Below are 14,103 nucleotides of genomic sequence, written 5' to 3'. Positions count from 1 at the left end.
CTACCAAGCCTGCACCAGAGACAGAAGGTAGTGCAAAGACACCAGTCGACTTTGAAGAGTGAATTCCTGTTCTTTGGGAAACAGAAAAGAAAAAAGAGAGAAAAAAGTAGGCATTGTTTGAATTGCCATATGATCCAAACAGCATTCTTTGTTCCAGAGCGTGTTTTTAGAAGAGCTGAAGCAATGACTAAAGTAAACCAGTGGAAGCTTGACAGTCTAGAGTATTCCTTATTGCATTTCTCTGACAAAGATCCACGATATGTACCATCCACCTAGTTGCCATGGAGTGAATTCTGACTCATACCAACCTCTTAGGTGTCAGAGGAGAACTGGGCTGCACATGGTTTTCAAAGACTGGGTTTTCAGAAACAGATCACCAGCCCTTTGTCTGAAGTATCTCTGGTTGAACTTGGACCTTTCAACCTTTCAGTTATCAGCTGAGTGTTAACCATTTGCATGGTGCAGGGATTCCTCCAAATATTAGACGATTCCTCCACAACATATGTTGTTGTTGCTGTTAAGTGCCATGGAGTTGGTACCAACTTACAGCACTCTAACAGGGTTTCCGAGAAGCGACTGGTGGGTTTGAACTGCTGACCTATGGTTAGCAGTCCAATGCTTATTTGCTGTTGTTGTCAAGTGCCATTGAGTCGGTTCCAACTCACAGAGGCCATCTCCAAGGAATGACTTGTGGGATTGAACCACCAACCTTGCGGTTAGCAGCTCAGTGCTTATCAGCACCACATCAAAGAGCAGTAACATAAAACCAAGTAGTGACTGAAAGTGTGTTTCCTTGTGTAGTTATCCACCCTTGTATTCAATAACTGCCCCCCAAGTGTTCCTCCCTGCTCTGCAAACACCCAGCAAAATAGACTGCTTGTATTTCCCTTAACCCGACGTCTGAGATTTCTCTTACTGAAATAGTCTCCTCCCGCAGTTTCTTATTGTAGAAGAAATGATGCATTTGAGTTATGGTGTTGGAGAAGAATATTAAAAGTACCATGGAATAACTTAACCTGTACTCACAGCGGTAGCATTTCTAAATACCAACAGAGAGGGAAGGAGTCTTCACATCAAGTATCAATGCTATCCCGTCTGTACACAAGGTAGATAGGGACGGGCAACTTAGACACTGGCTACCTAAAATGAGGAGGCGATAAAGGCATGAAGTGACTGGCTTACAAGATTTCAAGAGGGAGCTTAGTTTAAGAGTATGGGGTGGGGGTAGGGGGGAAGGAAGAGTCCCCACTGAATAGCTTTCATCTTGTCTAGATGGTTCTGGTGAAAAGAAATGGGGATACAATTTGTATGATTCAATAGTGAATAATTGTTATCATGACTAATTGTAACTGTCACAATTGTGATGGAAGAAGTTTTGTAACAAAAACAGGGGAGTAGTTAATCTTACAGTCCAGGAATAGAGGACCCTAGGACCATCAAGGGAGAAGAGCACAAGTGGAATGCCGGACCTTATTCAGAGAAGCAGTGACACCAGAGATGGAAGCAGAGATGAGGTCATGGAGAGAGGGAGCAGCTGAGGTCTCTAGATTCATGGGAAGAGAGGGACTGAGAGCTGGTGGCCAGAAGGCAGATTTGTAGAATGTGCCCTTTGGTGGTATAAATAATTTCATATGCTTGAGTGTTTTATATATATATAAAAAAAAGCACCATGGACCACCAGAAGGGCAAACAAATCAGTCGTGAACAAGTGTAACTAGAATGTTCTTTAGACTCCAGGATAGTGAGACTTTATCTCTCATACTTAAGACATATTATCAGAAGGGACCAGTTCTTGGAGAAAGACACTACGCTTGCTAAAGCGATGGTGGTTATGTGATGTCGAGTTGGTTGCAACTCACAGGGACCCTGTATAGGGTTTCCAAGCTTCATCTTTCTCCCGCGGAGTGGCTGGTGGATTTGAACTGCTGACTTTGTGGTTAGCAGTTCAATGTGTAACTATGTCACCAGAGCTCCTTTGGTAGATGGTTTTTGTTGTTAAATGGCATCGAGTCAGTTCCGACTCTTAGCAACCCTGTGTAGTGTTTCTGAGGAGAGACTGGTGAGTTTGAACCACTGACATTGCAGTTCAAATGAACCTTATAGTTCAATGTATTATCCCACAGCACCACACTAGGACTCCTGGTAATGTGAAGGGCCAGAGAAAAGGAGGGAAGACCCCTACCTCCTCCAAGGAGATGGATCGACAGAGTGGCAGCAGCAATGGGCTCAAATGTAACTAACAGTTGGGAGGATGGCGCAGGATCATTGTTGTTAAGTGCTGTTGAGTAAATTCTGACTCACAGTAAACCTATATGTTCCCAAGGAGCGACTAGTGAATTTGAATCACCAACCTTGTGGTTCAAACTGACCTTACAGTCCAGTGCTTATCCTACAGCGCCACACCAGGACTCTGAGTTGTGTTTTATTCTGTTATGCACAGGGTTGCTGAGTCGGAACATACATCACATCAGCTAGTTTCTTACTCCTGTCCTCAACACTTTAGCACATGTAGCTGCTCAGAAAATGTTGACAGAATTAAAGAAATACTTTCGTACATTTATAAATGCGGCAATTTATCGTTGTACACTTCTGTGGTCATCCTTGGACCAGTAGGTCAAGTGCTTGGTCAATGCCCCACTCATCTTTATCATCAGTGGTGTTTAACAGTTCCTACCAAGCCGTTTGAACTTCAAGGTTGACGGTTCAAGCTCACCAGCTGCTCCTTGGAAACCCTATCAGAGTCTCTCTGGGTAGGAACTGATGACTCAACAGCACCTCACAACAACAACAATCAAACAGATGTTCAGTAAACATTTGCAGAATGGTTTCTGAGGTTGTAAATCTTTATTAGGAAGAGAAAGCCTCATCTTTCTCCCTCAGAGCAACTGGTAGTTTCAAACTGCTGACCTTGCCATTAGCAGCCTGAGGGGTGACCCACTACTCTACCAGAGCCCCTTAAGCACACACATCTCATTGGGGTGGTGATACACAGAATTACGGATGGAAGAGAAAATTGTGAAGTGGTGGGGTAACTTGACTTCTGAGGTCTAGCAAGATCCACTTGAGGTTGGCGCAAACAGCACATAGAAGGCCAGGTTTATTAAGCTATGAACAGTACACTGCTCAGAAGAGGGGAAACGGGCGTCAGCCTTCTGTTGTTTGTCCCCTTTAAGGAGCTCTGGTAGCGTACTGGTTATGAATCAGGCTGCAAACTGCAAAGTCAGCAGTTCGAAACTACCAGCTGTTCCGCAGAAGATGAGGCTTTCTGTTCCCGTAAAGATTTACAGCCTCCGAAATCCTGTACAGGGTCGCTGAGTCGGAAACCAACTCCACAGCACCCAACCAACCAATAGGGTTTTTGGCTCATTTCCCTCAGGTTTAATTCTAATTGGTGGCAGGGTCTAGGTAGCACGTTTTGCACCTTTTTGAAGGTCTAGCAGTACTCCATTTCTCAGGTGTGCTGAGCTCAGTTTCCTCGGACTGTTGATTCAAATGCCAGGTGTTGGGGTGTGGGACACAGAAAAAATGGCATTTTGGGTTTAATAGGCATGAGTGGCGGGAGATGGCAGTGTGCTGGTGTTACGGGTTCGAATCCCAAGGAAGGATGATGACCACTATAATGTCCAATTTAGGGAATTTTATTGGCACAACACACAGCTATAGCCGGACGTCAGTAGACAACGAATTCTCCCAGGCCTGCCGTGCTGTAGGGAAATGGCTGCTAGTTTATATATGCTAAGCTCTTGGCTGGGGGTCTAGGGGCTTATCTAAAGGAATTTGCTGAAGCAGGGAGTATAGACGCAAAAATAGCGGATTAGATATCAATGAACAGGGTAAGTGGACCGCATGAGTTCAAATAACAATACCATACAGTAAACACCACCTGTGAGGCTTGTTTCTGCCCTATCTGCCTCAAGGCCAGGGGAGCGATGCTGGTTTTAGAAATTCTGAGTTCTAAAGAAGCTCTATTGTTTCATTGGGAAATAAGTCAGCATCCGTATTCCCACCTGGGGTCATTCTTAACTCTGCTGAAGAGGGTGGCTGGAGGGGAGACGGGGGCTTTACACGAGGCAGGTGTCTTCCCCGCGTGTAGATTGGGACAACAGAGGCAGGGTCACCAGGTAGTGAGTGCCAGGCTTCCGGTCTAGCTGCGGCCGAGTAGGCGGGCAGGAAGCCGGGGCAGAGGCCTAGCTGGAGGATATCAAAGCGGCATCCGTCCTTTTCGTTCTTCTGGACTTCCGTAGCTCGCAGTACACGCGCAGCTCCTGGGTTGTTTTGAAATGCTAGTTGCGTTTGCAGATTGGAATACCAATTCCACCCCGCCTTCTCACTCGGATACAAACGCGAAGCCTCCACCTCTAAGCCTCCGCTCCCGGAAGCGTCCGGGAGCCGGCGCCGGAAGTAACTCGTGACGTCACTTCCGCCACCTTCCGGGGCGGTGCCAAGATGGATGCTCTGCGGGCTCGGGAGCAGCTGCGGCGGCGGTACTTGTTTGCGCAGGATGCAGAGGCCCAGCTGAACAGCGAAGACGACGGCAGGCCGGGTGAGGCGCTGTTCCGGGTGCGCTCCGGAGTTCCTAGGGCCTCCCGCCGCCCGGCCCAGTCCCGAACTTCCGGGTTCGGGTTTCCGAGGCTGGGGGGATTTAAGCCGGGTATTCAGTGTAGCTCCCGAAATCCCTGGAGAACGGATTGAAAATCGTTATGCCGCCTGTTTGGTTGTTAATGTGCCGTGGAGTCGGTTCCTGGTCCTGCCGCATCCTCACAGTTATGTTGGATCCATTGTTGGTGCTTCTCTGACCCTCCACTTCACCAAGCCTACTGTCCTCCTGGGACTGGCCCTTCCTGACAACATGTCCAAAGTACATAATACTATTATCAAGTTGCTTTCTGGCTGCACTTCTTCTTCCAACACGGATGACGATTTGATTGTTGTTAGTTGTTGTTAAGTGCGGTCGAGTCGGTTCCGACCCATAGCAACCCTGTGTAGGATTTCCAAGGAGCAGCTGGTGAGCTTGAACCACCGACCTTGCAGTTCAGACGACTTTGCAGTCTGGCTCATTAGCCCACAGCGCCACAGCAGGATTCCGTAGTATCCATTAAAATGAAATATACCCACTAAGCCTTCGAAACTTTACCAAAGGGGCATCCTTGTAGAAATACGCAAAGACTGATGTTACTCATTGCTTGTAGTAGCAAACGACTAGAAAGCTCAAATTGCTTGTCCACAGTCAGCTGGTTAAATGCATTTGGATAGATCCCGCCGTGGGACACCAGGCTTCCTATTTTGCCCCATGTGGAAGATTATCAGCGGGAGGTATAGAGCAAGTATGTTGTGCTGACGTTTGAGTACAACAGGTAACCTGTGATGTATGAACCCTTCTTGTTAAGTGACTTCCATTCCGTTCCGACTCGTAGTGACACTGTATAGGGTTTCCAAAGAGCAGCTGGGGGGTTTGAACTGTCCACCTTGTGTTTTGTAGCCCATTGTTTATAGTGCCACACCAGGAGTCCTATGTTCTCTTCTAGATGCTTAGAATAGCGCTGGAAGAACGTAATAGAAGTTGGCGTTGGTGGTAGCTTCTGGTCAGAGGAAGTATGATTCAGGATGGGAGAGGGAGATTTCAGTTTAGACACTTGTCCTGTATGTGGAAAACCATGTGAATGCATGACTTTCAAAACAAAAAACACCATGTCCAGGCATGGTGGTTATAAATTATTGAAAAGTCCCCATGTGGTTCTGACATGCAGCAAAGGGCCAAGAACCTCCGATCTAGGGCCCTGGTTGTATGTGAATGGAGAGAGAGTGAGCATGTGAGCAGCAGCCGGGGAGCGTGTTAAATGTCACTATCTGGCCAATCCTTTCAGGTCTGGCGCCAAATGGCAATAGAGACTTGCCACGTCAGGGCTGTGCCAGGAATCGAACTCATGTGCCTGGTTCAGCAGCCTTTGTGCCCGCTCTCCTTTTGTGCTTGTTTAAAATAATGAAAACACTTAGTTATAAGACGTGTTATTGCTAGATTGCAAGTCCATTTTGTGCTCTAGTAAGTTTGCCTTTTGCATTTTTCTTAATTGGAAGAAGTACAGCCAGAAAACTCCTAGAAGTGAGAATGGCGAGACTTCATCTCTTCTATGTTACACGTGTTGGGAGGGACGAGTCCCTCGAAAAGGAGACCATGTTTAGTAAAGTGGAAGGTCAGCGGGAAAAACAGGAGCTGGATGGACAGAGTGGCTGCAGCAATGGGCTCAGGCCTAGCAGTGATTGTGAGGTGGGTTTGGGGCTGGGCAGGGCTTTGTTCTATTGTACATTGAGTCTCTGATAGTCCAAATCAGCTTGAGGGCACCTAACAACAACAGTGACCTTCTTCAGGAACCTTGGTGACAAAATGGTCAAGTGTTTGGCTGTTAACCAAAACCTGCCAGCCTCTTGGTGAGACAAAAGACTGGGGTTCGGTCACCATAAAGATGACAGTCTTGGGAACCCTGTGGGGGAGTTCTCTGTCATATAAGGTCACAGGGAGTCAGAAATGACTCGATGGCAGTTGAAACATAATATTCAAATCTGTACACTACTAGGTAACGTCATTCCTTCAGACGAATTCTGAATATGTAAGTTTCCTTAAATAGCTAAAGGAAATGATGCAATTATTGACCGTAGCTACTGGGTTTGAAGGAGCCCTGGTGGCACAGTGGGTTAAGCGGTGGGTCAGCAGTTCCAACCCATCAGCAGCTCTGCAGGAGAACGATGGGCCCGTCCAATTCTGTAAAGCTGTGCCGTTTGGAAGCCGTAGGGGTCCGTCCTGCTCTGTCCTGCAGAGTTGCTTTGACTTAGAATTCACTCCGTGGCAGTGGGTGGGGTGGGTTTGAACTGGCAACTTGGTGGCTGTGTGCTGTAGCGGCTCCTGTTGATTCGTCATTTCTGCAAATAGAAATCTCTCTTGATGGTTTTGCAGAAGAAATCAATGATAGGATGGCCGAGAACCCAGTTTCTAGAAAGCTCTAGGAAATGATGCTATTTGGTTTAATTCAGGTGTACTTTTTCCTCCTGAAATTACACTGATACACTGAAATCTCCCTCATTTCCAGAAACCTGTACAGCTGTTGAGAAAAAGGAGAAACCTCTTCCAAGACTTAATATCCACTCTGGCTTCTGGATTTTGGCGTCCATCGCTGTGACCTATTATGTTGACTTCTTTAAAACCGTCAAAGAAAACCTTCACACTAGTAGGTGAGAGAGAACATGGCAGCTTCAGCAGTTTAGCAGCCTTGTCTTGTTGGTCATGTGTCTGGTCAGTCGAATCCTTCAAACCCGGAGTAAGCCCCTCCTCCCTGCCAGGTTCAGTGAGAACTGGGGGAGGCTGGGGACCATCATCGGAGTGTTTGGGGTGGGGACAGTAATTTGGGAGGTCCTATTCCATCTGGGAAAAGCAGAGGGATGAAGATTGACTGCAGACCTTTCTGGAGACTGTGGGTGTCGTACAAGGAGAACGTGCTGGGTGAGTCTGGGACCTGAGTGTGTCTTCAGCATCACTACGCCTCACATGGCGCTGTATGAACAGCAGTACAGCACATTTTACCCGCTCCTGCGTCATGGTAGTCGTGGGCAGATCCGAGCCCGCTGCTGAGGCCCCTATGTCAGTCTATCTCCCTGAAGGCTTCCCTCCTTGTCACTGACTTTACCCAATGACCTTTCCTGGTGATGTCCTTGTCTAGCACGAGTGAGGCCGAGTCCCGTCACGTGCACGTCTAAGGAGCATCCTGGCTGGGTTTTTATAAAACTGATTTGTTATTTGTTCATTCTTTGCCTACTCCATGTGTATTTAAGGGTCTTCGCCAACGCCGTGAACTCAAATGACGTCTCTAGTCTTCCTTATTCACTGTCTGGCTTTCACATGCCTCTGAGGCGATTGGGAATGCCGCGGCCTGGGTCAGGCACCCCTTAGTCCTCACGTGGACAGTTTGGCTCTGAGCACCACCACAGCGAGGTCCTCTGCAGCAGATTTCCCCAAAGCAATGTGTTGTTTGACTTCTTCATGGCCACAGACTCCCATGGATGCTGGTTGTTGATCCAAGTAGAATGAAGTTAGTCACAACTTTTAACAGTTTCAGTCCAGTAGTGATGATGCTTGCTTTTTTAAAAAAAAGTTGTTGAGGTGTAATTTAGTGTGAAAACTGTAGTCTTTGATCTTTGATCATCAGTAAGTGCTTCAAGTCCTCTTCGCTTTCAGCAAGCAAGGTTGCATCACCTGCATATTGTAGGTTGTTAGCGAGCCTCCCTCCAGTCCTGATGCCGTGGTGGTGGTGGTGTTCATAGCGTCAGTTTTTTGGTTTATTTGTTCAAGAGGCAAGGTAACTGCCTTATTAAATGGTGCTGGTCCACAGCCAAATTTCAGAACAAAACAGTTTTCTGTTTGTTTCTCATTTCCTTATATTCTTTACCACATCTGCACAGAGGAGCCAAGTGAGGGTTTCATGTGAAGGTTGGAATTGAAATGAATCCAAGGGAGGATTCTGACGAAGCCAGGAGATCAGCAACGCACCAGCACAGCCGTCCTCAGCATCTCTCTCCCTCTTCTGTCCCAGGAGCCTTTTAGATTCCTAATGGGCCCTTCCCTGCCCCAGGAAGTATCGCTGGCTGTGTACTTGTAGAGTCTGGCTGCCTGCACTTTACCCATAAGAAGGGAGAAGATGCTTTTCTGACCTTTGGGTGTCACCGCCAGGGGGCTGAGTGCTCTAACCGAAGGGCCATCTCTGAACAGCCTTGGAATAGTGGTGATCACTGCTGAACACGTAGCTGTGCGGCTCATTCGCTCCTCACCGTAGTCCTCACAGCCCTGTGTGCTGTTAGGTCTTGGGACTCTCAGGAGCCAGCAGGGTGAAGTCATCTGCCCAGACATACCGACCCAGACAGATTTCAGAGGCCGCGTTCCTAGCCACCGCCCTAAGTTGTTGTTAGGCGCTGTCGAGTCATTTCCGACTCACAGGGAGCCTGTGTGAACCAGAAGGAACCGTGCTGTCCATCGCTTATCGTCGTCTGAAATCCCAGGATGGCACGGTCGTAATCGTCTTCAAAGGAATCGGGCATATCGCCACTTCTTTAAGAAGTCATCTCAAAATGTAGTCAAAATGGTCCAGCTTCTCTCCTACATGACACAGCCTCCCACGAAGCTAGGCTGTCCCAAAGGCCTGGTAGTGGAACTGCTTACCTGTGTACCAAGAAGGCTGCAAGGCACCAGCCTGCATGCACTGCATGCCCTGGTCGACTTTGCAGGTCCGTGCTGTGAGACCTGAGAGAGCCCATGAGGTGGTCCACGACAAACAGTGCCAGCAGGGCCCAGGGTGGGTCCATGTCCATGTCCATGACGGGCAGGAAATCATCAGACAGCCAGAAAGTGACGTAAGCAACAAACAACACACAGGTGAAGCTGTTTTGAATAAAAGAAGTGAGTTCGTGCCCCTCCCTGGTGGTGGTCCACTTCCCTTCTCCCCACAGAGGAGCCCGAGGTCATGGTCAGGAGGGTACGGGCCCGTCCTGGCCAGCAGAGGCTGGAGGAGGAGGTCTCAGCCGAATTGAAAGGCAGGAAAAGGCATCCTGGGGAGCTGTCCTGAACAACGGGAGGGTTTCAGCTGGAACTTTCTTATGAGCCAGAATTGGAATGGACTCTTCCACATGGACTTTTCAGTGTTCCAGGCCCACTGCTAACCTTGGGAGAGTTAATGGCACCTGGGGAGAGCCATTTCCAGGGCTTGCATACAACATCTTCATCAGAAAGCCGGCGTCTTTATGTAAAGAACCAGGGTTCATCCTTGGTTGATGGGTACATGAAGACACGTGACTGCTTGGGCTGAAAGACTCCCGGTTTCATCCTGTCTTGTGTCTCAGGCCTTATCTCATCCCCCTCCCACTAGATGGAGGCTTCTGGGACCACGGTGCTCTGGGCCTCCCTCCCACCTGCCCTGCTGACGTTCCTCTGAGAAACCGATGTGATCTGTAGGTTATCGGCGAAACCGTTGAATGTACCTACCTGCTGTTGTGTGATACGCTGCTGATCACGATGTGCTTTTTGTCTCCCCAGTTGGTTTCTTGTTGGTGGTGCCTTGCTGCTTGTCAGCATCTCGATTGCACTTTACTGTATCGTCTTCCTGGAGTGGTACTGCGGAGTCGAGGATTATGACGCCAGGTTCCCCTCACTGATTCCCATCACCACCGCTACTTTCATTACTGCAGGAATCTGGTGAGCTGATTTTAAAGGATGGGGAGGAATCAAAGCGAAAAAGACGATACAATCGCGCGCGCGTGCGCACACACACACACACACACAGGTTGGAGTACTGGTGTGGTGTTGTAGTATAAGCACTCGATTGCAAGGTTTATTTGAACCGCAAGGTTGGTGGTTCAAACCCATCAGCTGCTGCTCGGAAACCCTGAACAAGGTTGTTGTGAGTCGGAACCACCTCTCCGGCACTTAACAACAACAACAGCACATGTTATTGTTACATGCCACTGAGTTGGTTTTGACTCATAGCCACCCTGTATAGGGTTTCCGAGGAGTGGCTGGTAGGTTTGAACTGCCGGCATTGTGGCTAGCAGTTCATTGCTTATCTTTGTTGTTGTTGTTAATGGCTGTCGACTCGATTCCAACTCAGCGAACTACGCTATACAGGGTTTCCGAGTTACGCTACAACACCTGTATCTCTTAAAATGCAAACACTGAGATGCAAGCAAGTACAAAGGTGTAGCAGAAAGGTGGTCTCCCTGCCATCCCTGCTGCCCTAGTCCATGAACCTCTCGGAAGTCCCTCTCACTGTTCAGTTTTTCATGTGTCCAAATGGCAACAGTCTAGGTATAGTCCGCATTTGTTTTTTAAATCTTTTTCGTAATGACATGGTGTAATGTGTACTGCTGAGTAGACTGAATGACTCCGACAGCTGAGTGGATTCTCACACAGTGAGAATGGGTGTAAACCCTACCAAGTCCAGGAAGACCCCTGACAGCACCACAGGAACCCCTCTCACTCGCTGCCCCCACCTTCCTGGCGCTTGTTTATCTTGATAATTTTCCCATCTAAGTATATGGACATCCTGCTGTGTGTGGCACTGTGGGTTAATGTGCTGGTTGCAAAGTCAGTTTGAATCACAGGGTTGGTGGTTCAAGTTCACCAGCCGCTCCTCAGAAACCCTATATATATAGTGTCGCTACGGGTCATAGCTGACTCAGCTGCACTCAACAACAAGAAAGTATACGGGAGGGCTTCAAAAAGTTCCCAGAAAAATTTCATTATCTTGTCATTCCGTTTGTCTGTGAAGTTTTTCAAGCCCCTCAGGTGGCTAGGTTTCTCTGTGGCTGGAAGGACCATGGAATTTATTTCCTTTGTGTATTTCTGAAATTTACAGATTTTTTTCTCTTCAGTGAGCAAATACTGCTTGTATAAACAGAAAAATAAAGCTTTCCCCACCCTTTTTACCTGAGTTCCTGTAGGAAAAAGGAAATTGTTTTTGTGGCATTATTCATGAAAGAAAACAAGTGGATGAGAGGGCTTCAAAAGTTTGTGGAAATGGAATGAAAAGATAATGCAGTTTGTTTGGTTTTAAAGCTTTTTTTGGGAACTGAATGATCATTTACAGGGGAGAATGTTGTTTTTGCACTCAGCCGGTCGTATTTTGTGTCATTGCAGTGATTACAATCCCTTCCACGCATAATCGGTTAACAGTATTTGCTGCCATTTCCTCTGTTGTTTCTTAAGATCATGCAGTGTTTCCTTGAACTTTTTGAAGCCCCTTCCCCCCACTCTCTGCATCTATAGAAGTGTGTGCACCTGCTACAAGAGACGTACAGAAATTTCTTAAACAGTGTCATTGAAATGGTAACTACATTGGAAACAACCCAAATTTCCCCAACAGATCGCATACAGTAATTGGGGGATCATGTATACAGGGGAATGTCCAAGCAAAGCCTTGAACTAGTTTATTCCAGCTCAACATCCTGCTGAGAATTTCCGCTGCCACCCCAGAGAGTCTGCTATTGTACAAGAAAAAGTCTGGAAGCTTTTGCAGTGATTTAACATGGGAACCTGGAAGGTGACTGTCATGAGGAAGTTGTTGTCAGTGGGGGTTGGTTCATTCATTGCAGAGTGAGGACAAATGTACCTTACATTAAAGGGCTATAGGAGTTGTCTAGTGTGGCAGCACTGTGGGAGAATGCACTGGACCATAAGATCGGTGGTTCAAATTTGCCAGCTGCTCCAAATTTGCCAGCTGCTCCTGGGAAATCCTATTCAGGGTTGCTGTGAGTCAGAACCGACTTGATGGCACTTAACAAGAGCAAGGGGTTATCTGGAAGTTGGACATGCTTGTATACCGAGCTCCCAACAGTGGCCACATCACATACGGAAACAACACGCTATCTAGAGAGTTGCCAGGTGGGCGAATTTTCCCAAACGGAGTCCAAAGTGAATTCTTAAAATACTGGTTCTAGAATAAAATGCGCTGGTGAATAGTAGGGTTACAGTTGTCAACCTTTCTTGTTTTGTCCTTTTCCTCCCAGCTTCAACCTTGCTTTATGGCATGTGTGGTCATTTTTCACCCCCCTGTTGTTGTTTACCCAGTTTATGGGGGTGATCATGTTCATCTCCCTCCTCGGATGAGCTCTGAAGGTAAGCCTCCCAGAAGGGCATCGTCTCCCAGGACACTGTCTGGTCAGCCTGCCTCTCCCTGGCCCCAGGGGTACTGTTAGTCATGTTTCCACCGGAGCCCTGGGTTCCTTGAACTCAGGGATAAAGGGACTGAGACCCCATTCCGTTTTCACAACTTAATTTGAAGTGACTACTTTTTAGGGTCCTGGTGTGGTGCTGTGGGTTAAGGCGCTGGACTGCAAGGTCATTTGAAACGCATGGTTGGCGGTTCAAGCTCACCAGCCCCTCCTTGGAAACTCTATACAGGGTTGCTGAGTCAGAACTGACTCGATGGCACTTAACAACACCACCTTTTTAGGGAAGGCACCCTGTACTTCCACGTCCTCAGGAAGACAGTGTTTGCCCTCTCCACAGGAGGAGTGCACACATTAGAAGGTTTTGTATTTAATTCAGCTGTCACCATGTGATTGGCAGATGGCGGTTGATGATGGTTCTGAAGGACTACAGAGAAAGGGCAGTTCTGCTGCTCTCTCCCTGTCCTGACTGCCCCCTGACCACCTGTGAGGGGTTCCTTTCCTGCCCTGGTGTTGGTGGAATTTCTGCCTCTGCACAGACCCCCATTTCCCTGGACCCTCGGCCTTGCACCATGTGGTCTGTTAGTCCTGGCTCAGACAGCCCCGTTTTTAAGTTCACGTCGTGGTACTCACCCTGCTACATGTCACTGATGTTGGAACGTGAACAAAACCTGCGAGTCTGAGATAGAAAGGCTGAGGCAGCAGAAGTAGAAGGGAGTCCACCGAGTAACTGTCTGGGAGGCTCCTCCCACCGCCACCACCAGAGCCCCGCAGAGAAACTACGCCCTCCCTGAACCGCGCAGCTGGCCTGTGTATCGTCCCGCGTCTGTGCCATGTGGGGGCGCTGGCACTCTGCATGGTGTAGTGTCCTGTTCACGGGTCGCCACGGAACACGGGACCCCTAAGTCCTTCCCACACACCTCAGAGCGCTGCTCCCTGACCTGACCCGCATCCTGCTCGCACACCTTTGTTACTGAGCTTTGGGCTGTTTGCTGATATGAATTTGTAATTGGCCGTAGAGCGCCACATAGTGTTGTAGGCATTGAACTTGAACTCTGCTAGTTCATGTGACATTCAGTAGCTTGAGATGGAAGCTCTTTCTGGGGACGTAAATAGGATTTTTCTTTCAGATCTCAGAGAATGCACATGTCCAGTGACTGCTTGAAGGCCCAGCTGGCTGACAGGACCACAAACAGATAACAGAGCAGCGATACTGGTGGCTGTGTTTGCAGTCACACTGCGGCTAAGTTCCTTGGAAAAATCGGGACTTCATAGGTCTCTGGCAAAGAACCAGAATAAATGCTGTTTTGTTTGCACGTTTGCATGGTCTTAAAGCCAGTTGAATGCGTCACACATCTAGGTGTAACACCTTCGAGACATTAATTTCTGGAATCTCTGCTG

At 48.0% G+C, this 14,103-nt stretch overlaps 1 protein-coding gene across 1 annotated transcript; it reads left to right on the top strand.

Moving 5' to 3' along the window:
• Nucleotides 1–4,446: 4,446 nt before the first annotated feature.
• Nucleotides 4,447–12,640, top strand: TMEM128 (transmembrane protein 128). Its single transcript, XM_006877278.1, has 4 exons — nucleotides 4,447–4,543; nucleotides 7,083–7,224; nucleotides 10,073–10,231; nucleotides 12,541–12,640. Exons 1-4 carry the CDS (start codon nucleotides 4,447–4,449, stop codon nucleotides 12,638–12,640), a joined length of 498 nt encoding a protein of 165 aa, XP_006877340.1.
• The last annotated feature ends 1,463 nt before the right edge of the window (nucleotides 12,641–14,103 follow it).

Source organism: Chrysochloris asiatica, unplaced genomic scaffold, assembly GCF_000296735.1.
Source record: "Chrysochloris asiatica unplaced genomic scaffold, ChrAsi1.0 scaffold00454, whole genome shotgun sequence".
NCBI lineage: Eukaryota > Metazoa > Chordata > Mammalia > Afrosoricida > Chrysochloridae > Chrysochloris > Chrysochloris asiatica.
This window is presented reverse-complemented; position numbering and strand designations above follow the sequence as displayed.

Coding starts and splice junctions, on each gene's coding strand:
- TMEM128 (XM_006877278.1), top strand. CDS start 4,447: ATGGATGCTCTGCGGGCTCGGGAGCAGCTGCGGCGGCGGTACTTGTTT. Junction 7,225..10,072: donor GAAAACCTTCACACTAGTAG/GTGAGAGAGAAC, acceptor TTGTCTCCCCAG/TTGGTTTCTTGTTGGTGGTG. Junction 10,232..12,540: donor TTCATTACTGCAGGAATCTG/GTGAGCTGATTT, acceptor TTTTCCTCCCAG/CTTCAACCTTGCTTTATGGC.